This window comes from Betta splendens, chromosome 5 (genome assembly GCF_900634795.4).
Source record: "Betta splendens chromosome 5, fBetSpl5.4, whole genome shotgun sequence".
NCBI classification, from domain to species: domain Eukaryota; kingdom Metazoa; phylum Chordata; class Actinopteri; order Anabantiformes; family Osphronemidae; genus Betta; species Betta splendens.
Window position 1 is genome coordinate 9,875,340 of NC_040885.2, and position 18,500 is coordinate 9,893,839.

The window sequence follows — 18,500 nt, forward strand, 5'->3', positions numbered from 1 at the left end:
AGCCTATATACTGTAAGGACGGCTTTGTGTCAGTATATTTATCTATAAAAGATACGGTTAAACACCTGTCATTGCAATAAACACAAGCCAATAAAGAGCACAGGACCCACGCTTCTGTATTTAGTTTGTGCGTACGCGTTCGTTTGCTTATGTTTGGTTTAGTTTGGCAAGCCGGTCTAGCGTGACGACCAGCTTAACTGCACAGTGAGCACACCTGGAAAGAAACTTGTGGTTGACACAGTGAGAAGGAGAGAAGATAGAGAGTCAAACGAAGGGGAAATCATAGGAGAGATGTATTCACGGACACTAAATCAATGTGACACAATAATACACAGTACACGGTACGAAACATTACAATTTCCACACCAGAGAGCGTCTTACTTAAAGAGGGGAGATAAACAGAGGATGTTGAGGACAACTTTCAGGGTTAGAGGAGAGAGTGTAACCTGTGAAAGTAGGAGTCCCAACACGGCACACAAACCTTACCCTGGACCCTCAAACAACGACTCCTCTGCTCCTCTGGAAAGCTGCACAAATGTCTCTCTTAACTTAAAGAGAGGCACAGTTAGAGGCACCTGCTGTGAGACAGAGGACAGGTCAATATTAGGGCGGGTGGATGGTCACAGTTTACAACACACGGGCCACGCATTTGGTGTCACAGGACGATTACTGAGGGATCTGATCTATGAGCTGGATCCCACCACACAGCCTGAAGAACAACACTGGCCACTATCATGGACCACATACATAAGTTAGGCCCTAAATCATTATTTTGTGTGCAAGAACATTACATCTGCCAGTTTTATGTGCAGATGGAGAGGAAACACTTTAATGTCTAGACTTTAGAACATAGATGTGGATCACAGCTGTGACATAACCATAATGCTGGAAGGCTCTACATTCTTATAGACAGGGGCGGTATTTTGCTTATTTCTCCAGACCTCGGTAGCAGTGGACACCAAAGCTTCTGTTTGGTTTGCAGGGATCCAACATGTTAGCTTAACATCTGGCTCATTACATAAGGAAAGGCCAGTCTGTTCGAATAGACCCCGACAAATGCACACGTTTTGCATCCTATGGTTCCCTCCCAGCTAGCAAAACGTCTTTCCCTCCGCATGTCCATGGTCAAGAACAGGACACCTTCTATTACCACTTGAAAATATTGTTTCACTTTGGAGGCCAAATATTGTTTGAAAGTATTGTAGTGTTTTTTTTGCAGTTTACTATATATATGTATTTATTATTTATTCAGTTAAAATAAGTTAAAATCATTCAACTGAGAACTGTGGGAATTAAAAATACAGAACACGAGAAAAGCAACTAGGAGAAGAAAATGATCAATGTATGAGGTTGTTAAAATAAAATCCACTGGGAGCAGATGCAGCAGTAAGGTGACAAACACATTAGGGACAGGTGTCTAAATACTTGCACTTCAAGCCTCTGATTGGCTGATCACACATGATCCAGGTAATCAGTAATAGGTGGGACCGGCATTGCTCATCATTGTGCAGTGAAACTACGTTTCCTACCACTGCTTAACAAGAAATAGTGGTATAGCTAAAAGATTTAGCTTTTTGCTGTATATCTCTAAAACTAAACTACTTTTTAATGTCTCATCTCAACTTTAAAAAACACATCTATGTTACAGAACACGGCAAAGCTGCTGCACATCACTAACACATAGCGACTGCAGTAGAACATTCTGAACAGTGTTTTACACATATGATGACTTTGGTTTGGACTCACATCCACATCATTTATTAGGGCACACTGTGGTTTGGGTGCCTGTTTTTAGGTGTCACACATAACTCATAACAGTGTGAGTGTGAGGCTGCAGCGTTGCCAAGTCAAATGCATATTATTTAATGTTATGTTCATGTATCACAGGGTTTGACTCAGGGTTTTACACTATTTGACCCTGCACTAATAAAGGTGCAGCATTGTAATCCACCAAGCACTAGAGCCAAGCCTGAATACAACAAAGGAGGAAACTCACATCTGTTCCCTAAACTCTGACCCTTTACTATTCTGTTACCCAGGATACATTAACATTATCACCTGTAACCAAATGATGCACAGCTCATGGATCAAACCATGTTGATGCTGGTTGACTTCTAATTATGCAGCCTGTGGATAATTATAAAATATAATATAAAAAAATATATAAAAAATATAAATACTGTTTAAAATGTCAGCCACATTTCACCAACACATCCATTGCGCCAAAGAATAAGAAAATGGTGACGTTCCCCTGAGCTGTACTGTGGCAACACACAAAGTACTATCTACCCAACCTAAAAATGTCCAGATTGGTGGCGAAGCAGAAAGGGCGTGAGAAGAAGTCACATCTGTATCACCAGTACAAAAGCAAACAGCATTCAGATGTACTTACATCCACAATAAAGAAGTCCAACCAACACCAGGCGTTAGTGAAGTACTTGACAAAGCCGTACGCCACCCACTTCAGCAGCATCTCCAGGATGAATATGTAGGTGAAAACCCGATCAGCGTAGTCCAGAATGATGCGGATGGTCTTTCTCTGCTCAATGTACACATCCTCAAAAGCCTGGAGGGCAAATGGAAAGAGGCAACAGATCCAGGGTTTATTAGGTAAAATGAATATATATTATTTGTATTTTGCATATTTGACATGTAACTGCTGAAATTTCAATATTTTTCCTTCCTTTATCAGTTGATGCTTCTTAGATAAATTCATCAGGAGACTAATATTTTCTTATATTTACTATTTTATCATATAAATTATTCAGTAGACTTTATACTGTCAGATGTTTTCACACTTTAGCGTCTACATTAAACACTGAAAAGCTGTTATGTCTGTGCGTGCATGCTGCATATGACTAGGACCCGCTCCACGTACCAGAGCTCCGCTGCTGAGAAGGATCATGAAAATAATGAGGGTTTCAAACCAGTTGTGTTCCACAATCAGGTAGGAGGTCTTCCTCAGAAACCACCAGTATTTCCCCCAGCCATGAGTGATGGGAACATCGCAGCACTTGTATTTGGCCACGCATTCTGTGACAGGACAGCGTGCCATAGGTGTTAGAAATGTACAATGCTGGTATTAATAACCGTAACGTCTGGTAGTAAATGCCACCTACTATCTGTCCAGCAGGCATCTGGGTCAAGGTACTCCTCCACCTCCACCACCACCACCTCCTCTTCATCCGGCTTTATGTCTATTGTACTTCCCTCAGAAGAACTGGTGTCGTCCAACTAGGACAGAAAATAGGGATCAGTTCGGCTTCGTTGCTGAAACCAGTGCTTCTCAGAAATAAAACGTGATAAAACTTCAACGGTGGCTGATTTTGTGGCAACGATGATCACAGACACACATGGATAATACCGATTCCAACACCAATGAAAGGTGAGGCAGGGCAAACGTGTAAAAAGCCCATGTAGCAGCAGGGTCATTGCAAAGAAACACTGACACGCAGCCAATTCAATTCACTTGAGAATGATACTGCACTTTTTAAATCCTAAGTCGTCAGCAAAGGGCCAGCAATTACTGTGTTTCTCTGCCTCTGCTTTTCCCCTTTTCTCAACCACGCAGCCACAGACGCCCCAGCTCCTCCGACCAGCTCTCTGTGCCTACGCCCTGCAGTGGATGCTGGCTGGCTGTGATGCGGGGGGGGGGGCTGTTGTGCGGTTGGTTGAGGGAGCCCAGTGGAATATGAACCTGGTGCAGGTACAGTAGTTACGCTGCTGCGCCGTCTCCTCCTTCCTACGACAAACCAGGTCAAGGTTACCCGTGCATCCGGCTTCTCCACGAGCCTCTGGGCCCGGATTACCCTTGCCTCACGCTCATTCTGTGCAGCTGCCAGAGCAGCTCTGTGCCTGTCGTCCTGTCATCACGACTGCCTTTGTGTGCAGGGTCAGCACTCAGCGTTACAGCTCTCATGTCTAAATGGATGTTCTGAAATGTCAGGTAAACTAAATGTCTTCAGTGGGCCAGCTCAGCTACTGTGGGTTTTGCATAATGGATCCATGCCTGCACTCCGACTTATTACATTGTCTCATAATACACAATTATGGCACCTTTTTTATAAAATTGTTACATAGCTTTGTTAATATTTACATTTTATTTATTCCACATTGTGGTTGAGCTATCAAATATGTTAAACCAGCATAATTTCCCTCCATTAACTAATCAAACTGCAACACGCTCCCACTTCCTACTCACATCTTTGCTGTTCTCCACATCTGACTCACTGCTGAAGTCCTCAGTGTTCAGGTTTTCAAAGTCCGACTCCCCGACAGCGATTGGAACGCAGACAGTGAGGTTGGGGTTGTGGATGAAGGACATGTAGTCTTCATCAATCATATACTTTCCGACGCTGCTGCCAATGCCGCTGGTGGTGCCGTTGCCATTTTTGGCGTAGTCCATTTCACGGTTGATGTCGACGGTGTGGTTCGCGATGCAGTTGAGCTTCTTCTCGTACATTTCATCCAGAGGTTTCTGTTCATCCTCCATGGGCGGCTTTGAGAGGGTGAAACAAAAGGAGAGACAGCGAGCTCGTTGACCGGACAACAGGATGTTTTTGAAGCGGGCAGAAGCCAGGAACTTTAAATCCATGCTACCTTCTTGAGCACGGTGGCTACAAAGACCTTAACCCAGGCGATGCCTTTTTTGATGCGGGCAACCGCGAGCTGGAGGTTGTTGGGCTCGCCGTCATCGTCTGTAGCGGCAAGGTTGTCTGCGCTGAATGAGCTCAGCAACAGGGCCAGGAACAGGTTCAGCACCTCGGAGAAGCAACAGCACAGGAACTAGACCCACGCTCTCAGAGTCAATGGATGGTTTTATGAAGGCACGCGAACAACATCTGGTCACTATGAAATCTGTTCTTACCACCAGGTTCCCAATGACCATGACCATCATGAAGACGATGAGGCACATAGACTGTCCCGCCACCTCCATGCAGTCCCACATGGTCTCAATCCACTCGCCGCACAAGACGCGGAAGACGATCAGGAAAGAGTGGAAGAAGTCGTTCATGTGCCATCGAGGCAACGTACAGCTCTCCGCAATCTTACACACACAGTCCTTGTAGCTTTTGCCAAAGAGCTGCATGCCCACCACGGCAAAGATGAAGACGATGATGGCCAGCACCAGGGTCAGGTTGCCCAGAGCTCCCACTGAGTTACCAATGATCTTGATCAGCATGTTAAGGGTGGGCCACGATTTGGCCAGTTTAAACACTCTCAGCTACAAGAGAAAGGCAGAATAACAGTGATCGTCTGTTAAGTGGCTGGTTGTTATTCACGCCATCCTCCGTTTGATGATGGTGATGCTTTTTCACCTACCAATCGGAAGGACCTGAGCACAGACAGACCTTCAACGTCAGCCAACCCCAGCTCCACTAAGCTCAGAGTCACGATGAAGCCGTCAAAGCAGTTCCAGCCTTCCTGGAAGTAGTAGTAGGGATCCATCGCGATCAGCTTAGCGAACATCTCCGCAGCAAAAATGCCTGTGAAAACCTGTAGATGTACACAGAAAACAATAAAAAATGTATGAGGATGATGTCACAATTTGAATCAGTTTAATGGAACTGCAACTTTTGCATATCAACAATAACAACATTATTAGTTATAATGTAAAAAAACCTTAATGATTTTAGCTACAGAACAAAAAATATGTACGTCTTGCTTATGCTGCATTTCATTGAATGTAGTGCTGATTAAAAATGCATTGGAACCGGCTTTAAGTGAAGAGGCTTCGGAAAGAACGGGTCATTAAGCAATGACTCCATGTCCCAGCAAAAATGGTCTTCCTGTGACCTCATTCCCCGTCTCATCACAGACACTTTGCCAACTCTGCTGTTCTCAGACAGACGCATCAAAGACCAACGCTACAGCACAGACCAAGAACACTGGCTGCAGTAGATTTGGCAGCTACACCAATGATGGGCCCAGTTCTGCGTGTGACAAACAGAAAATGCTAAGAGTTAAAGGGAGTTCAATAAAGTTGATGTAAGCGGGAAGCAACGGAAGCAAGAGAGTGACCTGAGAGTCAAGCAAGAGAGTCACTGAGTGGAGGTGATAAGACTTTGGGGAGCTGGCTACATTAAAATGGAAATAAATCTTTAATGAGACACCATCAGTGTCCTAGATACACTATGCACATGTATTCTTAAGTGCACATACTAAATGATGTATTGGTTTGAGATTATGTAGGTGGAGTGAAGTGAACCTGTAATGCTTCTATAGGTCCTGAGGAAGATAATGAAGTTTGTTCCGACATAGAATAGACAGTGTGTCAGTTACCCACCAGGTTACCAACATACAGGACCCCCTCAAACTCCTCAGTCATGGGGTAGTGCTCCATGGCCATGAACAGAGTGTTGAGGACAATACAGATTGTGATGGCCAGGTCAACAAACGGGTCCATGACAATCAAGTAGACGATGTGTTTGATTTTCAGCCAGATGGGACAGCATTCCCAGATGAGGAAGATGTTGGCAAACTTGTACCAACAGGGAGGACACTTCCTCTGAGACTCCTCCAACTCTGCAGGAGCAGATGAAACGGAGAGAATGAGGAGGACGGTGAAGAGCAGGGAAGTCCCTGGGTTCACACCCACACGTTCATTTGCCCTCTCACGCCACAGATCTAAACCACTCGGAGCAGCAAACGTGAGAAGAGAAGCAGCGTCCGTACCCTCCAGCAGCGTGTTGGTGACTACGCTCATCTGACTGTTAGCGTGGTCTTTTCCTTTGAAGGAGGAGTTGAGCTGATCCACAGACACCATGAGAGAGCCCGAGTGCTTCTTCTTAATCTCTACATCTGTAGTCTATACACATGTGGAAAGACATAATGTCACTAAGAGATGCTCAGACAAATGCAGAACAAAAGCGAGCACACAAATTGAACCGTATGTCCTTGATGTGCCCAGAATACAAAGAACACCTACAGTACAGTCACAATTTCTAATTTTTTCCTTATAAACATTTCATCCAATACATGTGCACTATAAATTCTTAAATTGATTAATAGGTTTAGCAAAACTGAGAAAAAAAACTGTATTTACTTTAAATATATGATTAACTTTTATTTCTAATTTCTATATGTGATACTTCAAAAGGTTATGAATCATTAATTGTTATTTATTTGATATAATTTAAGATTTTACAGTACACATTTCAGCCAATCATTGTATGCTATACTGTATTTACTGTAACTACATGCATTGGCATGCATGTCATGAAAGTATTCAAGGGGAATTCAAGACATCATTTGCTACCACATCATGCTACGTTTACAGAGGTAAAAGCAGGTAGATTGATTTAAAACCAAAGAGGAGTCCACCATGCTAGAATGAAAGGAAATACAGTTAAGGAAAAAAGTCTCTAATTCCTTGTTGCACCATTCAGAGGTAGAGGAACGAATTAGACCAAGAAGGCAAAGAGGCAGAAACAGTGCAAGTGATAGATATAGAGGGGAGAAAAGCAAGGACAGACAACAGTATGGGCTCGGATGTGGAAAGCCTCTGACATGGAAAGAACTGTTCAGTTAGGATATTATTATGTTTCCTGTAAACATTTTGTTAGTTATTGATGATATGACCATCTAGAAGTAGCCTTGGTGATAACTGATAGAATTAGGCTTAGGATAATTGTTAGACTGACTTGTTGTTTCAACTGGTTAATATAAAGGAGCAGCGTAAAAAGGGCTGTTAGGCTGTTAGGCTGTTAAAGGTGGAAATGTCAGTGTCAGTGTAAGACAAAATAATAAGACAGGGTCCAGATATTCAGGGGAGGAAACAAGAACTACTGAGTTTCGGGGGAAAGGAACACGAGCCAAGGGGAAGATGCTGCAAAGGCTGGGGCCACCACCATCATGCCTACACTGTATTGTTGTCCCATGGACGTCCTTACACTGTCATCAGTGGCTGCCTTATCTATTTTCACCTCAGGCAGAAGCCGTCTGCCAGGCCCAGGGCCGATGAGAGACACCACGCCATTGCAGTCCACTGTGCTGTTCCTCTTGCCTCCAGAGTGGGGCGCTAGCGGGTGGATGCGCGAGGAGCCCTGGCTGTAGCCGCTGTAGCTGTTGCGGCGGTAGGGGATGAACAGGGAGCCCCGGCGGTCTTCGCTCTCCTCCACCGTGCTGTGCTCGTCGTCCGCGAACTCGTTCTCGGAGCCTATGTCCTTGGATCTGCCTTTAAAGCTGAAGATGCTGCTGCGGCTGTTGTGACGCGACATGAAGGGCGAGCCCGGGATGCTGAGTAATGACTAAAAGGGGGAGGGACAGACGTGGAGAGGGAGACGGGAATAGTTATTCAAAACAGCAGGATGTGTGAAGAGAGACAAAGCGAGGGTCCGAGGGCGGAGAGAGTTTGACACAAACCCTGAAATGGCTTTTGTTCAGGTTTTTTGAGGTGACAGAAGGATGTAAATGTACAGTATATGCATGGTTTATACATAGCTACTGTATGAGCTATTTAAAATGGACAACATGCAATCACAATTAAAAAAAAACACCCGTATAGACTTCCATGTCCAACAACACGCTTCATTTAGAGCTTCACCTGGTTCATGATGGACGTCTTTCTCCCCAGCCGACTTCCTGGGAAACGGATGGTGCTTTTCTTGCTGCCATCGTCCGACTCGGACTTGACGAATTTCTCGCTGTCTCCCTTTTCTTTCTCCTGCTCTTTCTGCCGCCACTTTTTCTTGCGATTGCGCCGCTCCTTGGCACTCTTGGAGCTCAACTTGGACACCTCAGAGGAGCTGCGGGACAGGTGCCCGCCTCCCTCATCCTCTAGTGCAGCCTCGGACACCGTGCCCGCGGATGTCGCCATGGCAGCAGCCTGACGAAAAAAAATCACATACGTTAACCATGAACTGCAGAGAGCAGTTCGTGAAGGATCCGATGGTAGTGAGAACGACCTGTGTCTCCTCCTGCTGTTTCTTTAGCTGTTCCAGCATGGCCTTGAATTCGGCTTCCTTCTGCTCTGCCTCCTCCATGGTCGCCTGGTTCTGCTCCTCGTAAGCCATGGCCACCACAGCCAGGATGAGATTCACCAGGTAGAAGGAGCCCACAAAGATGACCAGCACAAAGAAGATCATGTAGGTCTTCCCAGCAGCTCGCAAAGTCTGACGGGTAAAAAGCAGTGACAATAAATCTGAATGCAGCATAAGTGCATTTACACTGTTGTGCATGGTGTACAGTAGCTTTTGCCTGAATGCTAACACATTTATTGCATAGGTAATCTCAATTGGACTAACTGTGTGACTACTTAGTCAGTTACTGTAAGTCAATCTGACAAAGAAGAGGAGTCAGGAGAATTAAGACCACCAACCAGCATGTAGAGGTTTTCCCAGAAGTCCTGGGTCATGAGGCGAAAGAGGGTGAGGAAGGCCCATCCAAAGCTGTCGAAGCTGGTGTAACCGTAGTTGGGGTTCCTGCCGGCTTTCATACAAGTGAAGCCTTCTGGACACCGTCTGAAAGGAAAACAGTGAACAAGCGTGTCAACACACACCCAACAAAACAATCACTCACTATGTATATCACACTACGTCAGACCAGAACCACAGTACAGCGGCCCAGGTGGTTATAAGAATAGCTGCAGTTTAAGCAGCACTTGCAGCTGCAGTTTCTTCTCTGCGGAGACGACGGTTGCATAAGACACAAAAGCACAAAAGGCGAAGAAGTGGGATGAATTACTGGCCAATATATATTTGTTCATACACCTGGGCAGGAGATCAGACAGTAAAACACCCGAAACACCCAATCACCCAAGTATGAAGGATAAAAGGAAGGTGTGAGAATAAAAATGTGCGAGTGAAACGCTGACATACCCAGAGTCAGAGCTATTTCCACATAGTAGTGCATCAAGCTGACCAGGCAGGAAGTAGAAATTAGCTGGAAAAACATCAAACAATTAATTAATTAACAATTTATCAAAAGCAAACAGCACTGAATGCGGAATTACAAAGATCCACACACTCACTGTCATTCATGATGTATTCCTTCCAGTCGAAGCCCCTGCTGCCATTCGACAGGTACTGGTCGGTCATGTTGATGGGCCAGAACACGCACTTGTTCCTCAGGTTCCCCATGAAGAGCTGGAGTCCGATCAGAGCAAAGACGCTGAGGCAGAAGACGGTCAGGATCATCACGTCCGACAGCTTCTTCACAGACTGGATCAGAGCCCCCACAATGGTCTTCAGGCCTGTCGGTTAGTATGGAAGAAACACGCACACATACACGCAAATGTGCACGAACGCACACACATGAAAGCGGACAGGCTCACGTACAAATGCACATTCAAACGCACACGCCCACAGACACACACACACACACACACACACACACACACACACACACGAACACGCACACAGACAGAAAGTAAAATTACAAACCCAAAAATGTTTTTTTACACAACATGCAGCAAAAAGGTTATGTAAGATGTAGCTAATCCTGTATAGAACCCTGGGCTGTGCAGGCCTTTACATAAATCTGAACTTGGCAGGCACCGGAGGAAAACGTCCAGCATCTTTACCCAGTGGTGCCAAGATTCAACGCCGGAAGCTGATTTTCAGTGCGTTTTCTGGATTCAGTCACGGCCATAAATCTGGAGAGTGCCTTCTTAGCCCAATGGTTGCAATGCAATACCCCACTACACCCACTACATGTCCAGGTGGGGCTTTTACTGGACCACGTCGCCCTGCCCAGGCAAAGCTCCTCAGAGCGTTAAAAAGCATTGAAACAAGCTGGTTGTGGTTGCTCCTACCTGAGATAACTAAAATCTATACCTGTGAATCAAAGAGACTCTGTTTCGTTGTCTGTGCTGTTTCATACAGGGAAGCAAACAGATGTTCATTATATCATAGTATAAAAGGTTCATAACTAAAAAATTGTGGGTTCAGGTATTTAGTGTGGAAGCTATAACTCTCTGATATATAAACTGTGCAATGAGGGTGAATTCCCATAGGGCTGTAAAGAAATATGGCTGTGTGTGTGTGTGTGTGTGTGTGTGTGTGTGTGTGTGTGTGTGTGTGTGTGTGTGTGTGTGTGTGTGTGTGTGTGTGTGTGTCGTGTCTCTGGGGACGTGAAACCCTGTCTCCTTTGTGCCAAAACCCAGAAGAACTTTATTGTTTCTATTTCCACTGGTTGGAATTAGTCTTCAGGCTACTGTTACCTATAATATAAGTATTACCATCTAAAGGTCTGAAGGTTTTAAATCCTTCTAGGGAAAATAATAGATTGTTTAATAATGGTAATTGCTACTGGGCAGAGCACGCTGTCTGTTCATGGGCTTTGACTGTGATACAAGTCGGACAGATTTCGAAAGGTAACACTCACGTTTGTATTCAGGGAACTTGTCTAAGTCCAGATCTCCAGCCTTTGTACTGAAGTAAATCCACTTTCCATAAAATAAATCTCTGAAAGGATTTGCACTAAAATTCTGAACACTGAAACTCAGCTTCACATAAACTCTGGCAGCCTGAACAGATGTGCTGCTTGCACTCTATCACAGAGTTACACCAGAAATCGCACATATCTGTCTAATATGCCATAACTTCACATGAACTCCGCCGGGAGTGCATTCAGATTATACCACAAGTATAGAGGTCAAGTCTGTCTTTCATTACACAACAATACAACAAAGACTGCAGCTTTATGGGATGTTTTCATTAGATAGCTTATATTTTTTTTCTACCATTTGTACAAAGTTTGCCGAATAAACCGGAGAACATTAAGAAGACCCCCCCCCCCTCACACACACACACACACTCATGAAAACATCCCAATATAACTGCAATTACTAAAATAAACAGCAAATCCAAAAAATCAACTAAATCACAGCAGCACCACAAACGGCCAACAGCACACCGAACCGGGCCCAGTTACTGAAGCAGGGAATGAGGAGGAGGAAGAGAGGACAGGCGAGGAAGAGTGGTGACTCAGAGGAACCAGGAATGAGAGGTGGCATGCAGATCATTTAAACGCCAAGGCTGAAAGGACTGACTCTGGAGCAGCATCGCCCGTCTGTAAAACCGTGGTGGCAACCTGACTTAAACAGAAGAACAGTTCACATCCCAGGCACCTGTGAGCGGGCCGGCCCTCGGGCCACGTTAGGCCCGACCCAAGTGTGTATGAACCCTGTTACGTGTCAGCATGTAATAAAATACTGTACTGTACCGTTTAATTCAACATATTTACGAACTCTGTGTCCACTAGAAAACTTTCCTCCTGACTCCTACGATGGACAAAGACGTTCTTGAAGGAACTATAAAAGCATAAAGCCTACATGGAGTAATCCTCAAGGCTAAAACAACATAAAATCCAAATAAAAGCCCCTGAAGCCAAACCCGTAAAAGCATGTGCTTCATACCTTCATGCAGCATCAGTATGTTACAGATTTAGGCTTTGCAGTCTTACACTAGTCAATTCTTCAGAAATAAGAAGGCAGTGTCACGAATACTGGGATTTTGGATGCGTGTACGACAGAACACAAACCAGGGATGAAACCTTTTAACCTCTTCTTATCATAATTTCACATCTTACTGTACTTATTTTGACCACAGCCAATTTAATATACATATCTAACTCTTGCCCTTTATAATGATACAGCTTCCATTTTGTTTTGGTTAGAAAGCAAATGTTGAAAAGATCCCGGTTGCATTAAGATGCTGCAGAAATCCAGCCGTGCATGAGACATGTCACCCACAAAGACTGCTAAGCCTATCAAAAATGTATTGCGACCATTTTTGAGTGTCATTAAAGGGAGTTTAAAAAATAAATGCAGAAGTTGAACCCCATTTTTAAAAGGAAAGCAAATGAACACGGCTCACGTAAGCTCAGCCTTAGTGTTTAAATGGGAGTCTCACCTGGGATGACAGAAATAGTTTTCAATGCTCGGAGAACCCTGAACGTTCTCAGCGCCGAGACATTCCCAAGGTCCACAAACTCTGTTATATATCTGCAACAAGGTAGGATGACACACAGAACAGAACCCAATGACACACGACACACACAATAACCACACAACGCACACACACGCATGTATGCGCAAGAGCACGACACCAGTACCACCATCGAAGACCGGGAGGGGACACCACGGTGAGAGAGAGAGCGCCTGTCCGACCGGTGAGAGGAGAACGGAGGAGGAAGAGGAAGAGGAGAGGAACTGAAACAAAACCACACCACATCGACCCCGTGACTCGCCCGCCCGCCCGCCCACACACACACCTGCGCTGTCTTACCTGGAATAACTGAAATTGTTTTCAAAGCCCTCAGAACCCTGAACGTACGCAGAGCTGACACATTGCCTAGGTTTACAAACTCTGTTATATACCTGCAAGGTGGATCAGATACAGTTACTCAGCAGCCGTCCCACACAGAAAAGACACAATGGTTAGTTGCAAACTATTATAATAAGCATTCTGAAGGTGGCGGGACCTGGGAATTCTCTGCTCTGAAGCATTCATTATTAGAAGCTTTAATTCCTATTATTGAATAAGCAGAAAGCACATCTATTGCTTCTCAATCACAAACACACAAGTCAGTCTGTTCTGACATGAAATTTGAGAAGTTTGAACTATAACTCAAACGTATCCAGATTTTAAACAGCCTCGAAAGTTCTGAGGGCGGTCGAATGGACCTACGTGCATTACGTCTGCAAACAGCACCACAATCGAATGCTGTAAGTTTCATAGACGCAACGGCAGTATGCCCACGTTTTAAGCTTTCAAGGTGGTGCCACCAATAAGCTCTGAATGTCACACTGTGAACAGCCAGGAGACCAGAACATGTGTTAATAATGTAAGAAGCCAGAATGTGCAGGGAGAACGTTTAGTTGCTGTTCGCATTTTGCAATTTGTAATTTCTATGAATTATAAACAATACAGTACATTCCATGACTTATTTATAAGTCATATTTAATTCACCCTTGGGTTTCTTTCTTGATTGCAGAGTCTGAGCCATTTAATCACAGTAAATCCATTTAATTCCAACGTGATGTTTTATTACTTATTTTTTTAAATGGGAGTAACAACACTTACGCCATTGAGATGACCATGAAGTCCAGCCAGTTCCAGGGGTCTCTGAGGAAGGTGAAGCCGTCTATAGCAAAGCCTCGCGCAACAATCTTTGTGAGTGACTCAAACGTATAGATACCTGTGAACGTATACCTTGAAAAGAGAGAGAAGACGGTGAGGAGACAACGGAGTGACGCGGGAACAGAACGGCATGAGTGCAGAGGAGTGAGTGCAGGCGGGTCCTTACTCTACTTGTTTGGACCACTCTGGGGGGTCACTGAACGTCATGAATATACAGTTGGTCAGAATGGTGCACATGATGATCATGCTGAATAACGTGAGAAGACGGGAGTTAAGGCAAATTCGGGCATTGTTTTAAAACATCAATATATCAATATCTGAAACGAAGTATAAGAAAGAAGGCAGAAAAACTGTTCATCAGAAAGCAAAGAATGATTCACTTGAAAGGATATGAATGTATCAAAATCTTAATAGCTATTCGCCTAAGTAAGTTAAAAGGGCTCAAGATGTACAAGGAGGGTGTGGCACTGAAGCGGAAGATTGTTTTCCCTTTGTTTAGGACTATAAATGTCTGTGGAAAGAGAGAGAGAGAGACAAAGACAAAGCAGGGTGATGAAATCAATGGGCACAGAGTCTGCACACACTTCTAGGCAGAGTTAGGCTGGTTTCTCATCACTGGGTCACAGCTGCAAAAGGTACCGGGCCGGGCCTCAGCAGCAGCAGGACAGAGCCACCGGACGCCGCTGACATCACTGACGTCAATCAGCTGACTGCGGCTCGTGTCAGACCGGACCGGGCCTCTGTCCTGGCGAGCAGCGCGTTGGGAAGCCCTCCCCGCCTCGCTTCGCCTCGCATCGCATCGCATCGCATCGCCGCCAAACGACTCCCTTCTCTCCGAGTTTAAAGGCCTTACTGGAAGAGAACTGCAAATGCTGTCATCGATCAGGGGCAGATCTGCTGACTCCAGGCTCTCAACAACCACTCCCCACCCATAAACAGCGCTGGGCCAAGTGAGGCCGGGCACCGTGTGTGTGTGTGTGTGTGTGTGTGTGTGTGTGTGTGTGTGTGTGTGTGTGTGTGTGTGTGTGTGTGTGTGTGTGTGTGTGTGTGTGTGTGTGTGTGTGTGTGTGTGTGTTGTTTGTGGCCAGTTTTGGACAGAAACACCGGAGGTTGGAAGTGAGACGTATGAGCATTATTTACAAACAAATGGACCTCTGAACAGTGGATATTTACAGCTGCTGCTGCTGCCAGAGCTTCTCGTCGGCGCATTAGATATGAGCTGCTTCTCGTTCTATGCATATTACAGACGTGTGGTCTGGATAATGGGCAATTATAAGGTATGATGTTGAAGCGGAGTTGGGGTGTTTGTCTTCCTTCACCGCATTCCCGCTTGTGTATTTACGACCAACAACAGTGGCTGCTGGTGTTTACAGACGCCTGCGACTCACACATTTAAACTTACACAACATCAACGGGGCTCAAAAAGACAAAAAGGCCGCTGTTCTGATGGACCTGTTCCAGACACTGACTGGAACAGGTGAAAGACATCACCTCACTGATCCTACAGCAACATCAGACTGGTTGATAGTAGTCACGTAGGAACAGGGGGAGGCGACGCAGGCAGAGCTGAGGGGATTCCACCAGCAGACAGCAGCACAACAGATGTTGGGGACAGCTGCAGGTTCCCACAGGCAAATGAGAATCACGCGAGGGCCACAAAGAAAACAGCAACTGCCAAACGCCAGCACAGAGTGAGGAGGTGTGTAGAGCAAGGTCCCAGAGGCCGCAGAGACACAAGGCACCGGCAGGCGACTGACTGTGACCCCTAAACCACAAGAGTGGCTCCTACAGGCTGCAGGAAAACACCCGAGATCTGGCTCGGAGCACTACGCTGCTGTCTGGGACATCAAGCCCTCTGGACTCTGAGGGAGGACACACAGAAAGTCAACATATGGTGAAGGGATGCAATGGGCACACGCTGACGAGCACGAGCCATGGACTCGCAGTGGAAATGAACAACTGACTGACAATCACCTGAGGCAGACTCCAGAAAATATCTATAATAATAATAATAATAATAATAATAATAATAATAATAATAATAATAATAATAATAATAATAATAATAATAATAATAATAATAATAATAATAATAATAATAATAATATACAGTACAAAAGCGATCACAGCATTTAAAGATCAGAAGCTGTTGGTGTAGAAATGCACACGTTCACAATAGTAGGAGCAATTCGTACTAAACATACACATTTCCCCTTTCTCCCCTCACAGTTTTGCACAATGGCAAAAATTACAGCACTAACTATTTTCCTTTCATTGTGTAGCAAAATGTGCGTCTTATTAACCGACGCTGTTACAAAAATCTTTCTCTTTAAACTTGAAAAGCGGAATGTTTTGCAAACCAAGCTGATGCAAATTAAATTAGCGGTTGCCCAGTAACAGCTATTAATCAAATAGCTGCCATCGATACGTTGTAATCAGTTTCAGAGCAGCATTTGCTTTGTCCTCATTAAGTCAAAGTTTCCATTCAGGTCGTCCCCTGCAGCATATGGAAACCCTGGAATATATAAACGCCTTTCACAGCTCCACCACAACAAGGCCTCAGTTACTGAACTCACTAAACGGTGTTGATCTGCAGACAGGAAATTCTGCTGCTGACACAAACTGGCACAGTTACAGCGAGCAATGCAAATGCCAGGCAATTTCCTTAATTGATTGTCACATTGGTCTATAATTAATCAATGACTGAAGCTTGCAAAATGGTAAATGCGTGCTTTTTCTCAACAACAATCACGGTTGTTGCTATTTTCACAGCAAACTGACATAATGAAAACAAAATATTGAACTATTTTAATTGCAAATTAAATACAAACTTGTGACATGTGAGCAGCACATTATGTACAGGAACCGGTCACATTCTGGAAACATCATGGATCTGATCACGGCACAAACCATCTGAGGACATCACCAGGAGTCCAAATACAACACCTCATACATCATTCATGTTCTCTTGCCTGTGATGTGAGTTTTATTAGTTTCCTAGACCCAAGCTAAAGTGGTTAACACGCTAACTATGAACCAACAATAGGATACATTAATTTACCCTGCTGTGTGAACATAGAGTGATACATCAGTGATACATGTGGCTTAATGGCATCTTGGTCTGTTTTTATTTAGACCTGCATCCAAGGGTCCAAATATTGGTCCTCATAAGTTATAATATCTAAATCTTAAATTCTCATTCTTTATTCTCATTCTCTAGAAACCTACTTCTAGTAGACATAACTAACACACGCTAAAGTCACTGTCACAATGAAATGCCTATCATAAACAACTCAGGAGAGGAAGTATCGCTGTGACAAAGTCGTATTTGCTGTAAACCGGAAGAAATGTTCTTCACTCTCCACAGAGAATTATGGGACGAGGTGCACATGCAAAAATGTGGAAGAAGAATGCAGCTGCAAGGACAGTGTGTGTGTGGCTGTGTGCATGCGTGAACGGCAAAGAGTGAGCTTGTAGGGGTACGAGACAGAGGAAGAGAGAGAGAGACAGAGAGAGAGAGAGAGAGAGAGACAGAGAGAGAGAGAGAGATGAGGGGGTGGAGGTGGAGGGATGCAGAACAGAAAGCCCAAGAGCTGCAGAGGGGAGAGAGCCAAAAGTGAGATAGATGGGTAGACAGAGGGAGGAGCAGCCCAGGGAAGGCATGCAGCACAGGGAGAAAGTGAGAATGAGATGAGAAGGGGGCGAGAGAGAGAGAGAGAGAGAGAGAGCTTAAGAGTAAATAACATGAAGCCTTGTTGCCTGCTCAATAATTATTCCTTTTTACTCACAAGCCAACTGGGATTTTTCAATTAAGGCATTCAAAACATTAAGATTAAACATTTATTAGTATTATTTTAATATAAAATCTAAATAATAATAATAATTTTAAATTCTAAATTTAGAGTAACAAATCCAAAACGTATTAATGGTTCTAACAAACACAGAACTGAAACCACCCAGTGGACTGGGTTCCAGCTCATTATATGGAGAGCGTTTGCTCCAGGGAGCAGCGCACCTTCATTCACTTCCCTTCACTGTGTGTTCACCGCAGTGGGAGCGTTGCCAGTAATAGCCCACCTCCATGTGTGTGGCTACAAACCAACAGCCCCGCAAATTGTACGACGCTGAAAAGAAAGTGCGTCATCCCACACCTTCACCCTGACGCTGCGCTGGAGAGCCCCTCCCCCCCCTCCTCCTCCTCCTCCGTACCCCCCTACTCCCCAACCCCAGCCTCCTCATTAACACCAACCAGGCCAGCGGTGAAAGCACACTGAACCCACCGCCCCATCCCTTCCTCGCGCTGCCCAGCGCAGGAGGATGCTGTGTCATCAGAGAATGAGGACTCAGACAGAGCACTAAAGCTCCTGATAATTTATTATCAGGAGGGCCCCCCCCCCGGAAAAAAAAAGCTTGAGG

At 44.8% G+C, this 18,500-nt stretch overlaps 1 protein-coding gene across 9 annotated transcripts in view; it reads right to left on the minus strand.

The window, feature by feature from the left end:
• scn8ab (sodium channel, voltage gated, type VIII, alpha subunit b) overlaps positions 1-18,500 on the minus strand; it is a 31,219-nt gene that overhangs the window by 8,078 nt on the left and 4,641 nt on the right. For 3 of the 9 annotated variants that reach the window (XM_055508957.1, XM_055508960.1, XM_055508959.1), the window contains exons 3-21: positions 14,477-14,595; positions 14,251-14,340; positions 14,028-14,156; positions 12,855-12,946; positions 9,971-10,192; positions 9,819-9,882; positions 9,320-9,461; positions 8,907-9,113; positions 8,546-8,827; positions 7,863-8,249; positions 6,676-6,808; positions 6,287-6,525; positions 5,323-5,496; positions 4,868-5,224; positions 4,600-4,761; positions 4,202-4,498; positions 3,120-3,234; positions 2,879-3,033; positions 2,393-2,566 (exon numbers count right to left, since the gene is read on the minus strand). In XM_055508957.1, coding sequence (XP_055364932.1) covers positions 2,393-2,566; positions 2,879-3,033; positions 3,120-3,234; positions 4,202-4,498; positions 4,600-4,761; positions 4,868-5,224; positions 5,323-5,496; positions 6,287-6,525; positions 6,676-6,808; positions 7,863-8,249; positions 8,546-8,827; positions 8,907-9,113; positions 9,320-9,461; positions 9,819-9,882; positions 9,971-10,192; positions 12,855-12,946; positions 14,028-14,156; positions 14,251-14,340; positions 14,477-14,595 — 3,540 coding nt within the window. Of the gene's footprint in view, positions 1-2,392; positions 2,567-2,878; positions 3,034-3,119; positions 3,235-4,201; positions 4,499-4,599; positions 4,762-4,867; positions 5,225-5,322; positions 5,497-6,286; positions 6,526-6,675; positions 6,809-7,862; positions 8,250-8,545; positions 8,828-8,906; positions 9,114-9,319; positions 9,462-9,818; positions 9,883-9,970; positions 10,193-12,854; positions 12,947-13,229; positions 13,322-14,027; positions 14,157-14,250; positions 14,341-14,476; positions 14,596-18,500 lie in introns of those variants that run through there. The other 6 variants (XM_029150000.3, XM_029149997.3, XM_029150001.3 and 3 more) reach the window with 6 other exon arrangements.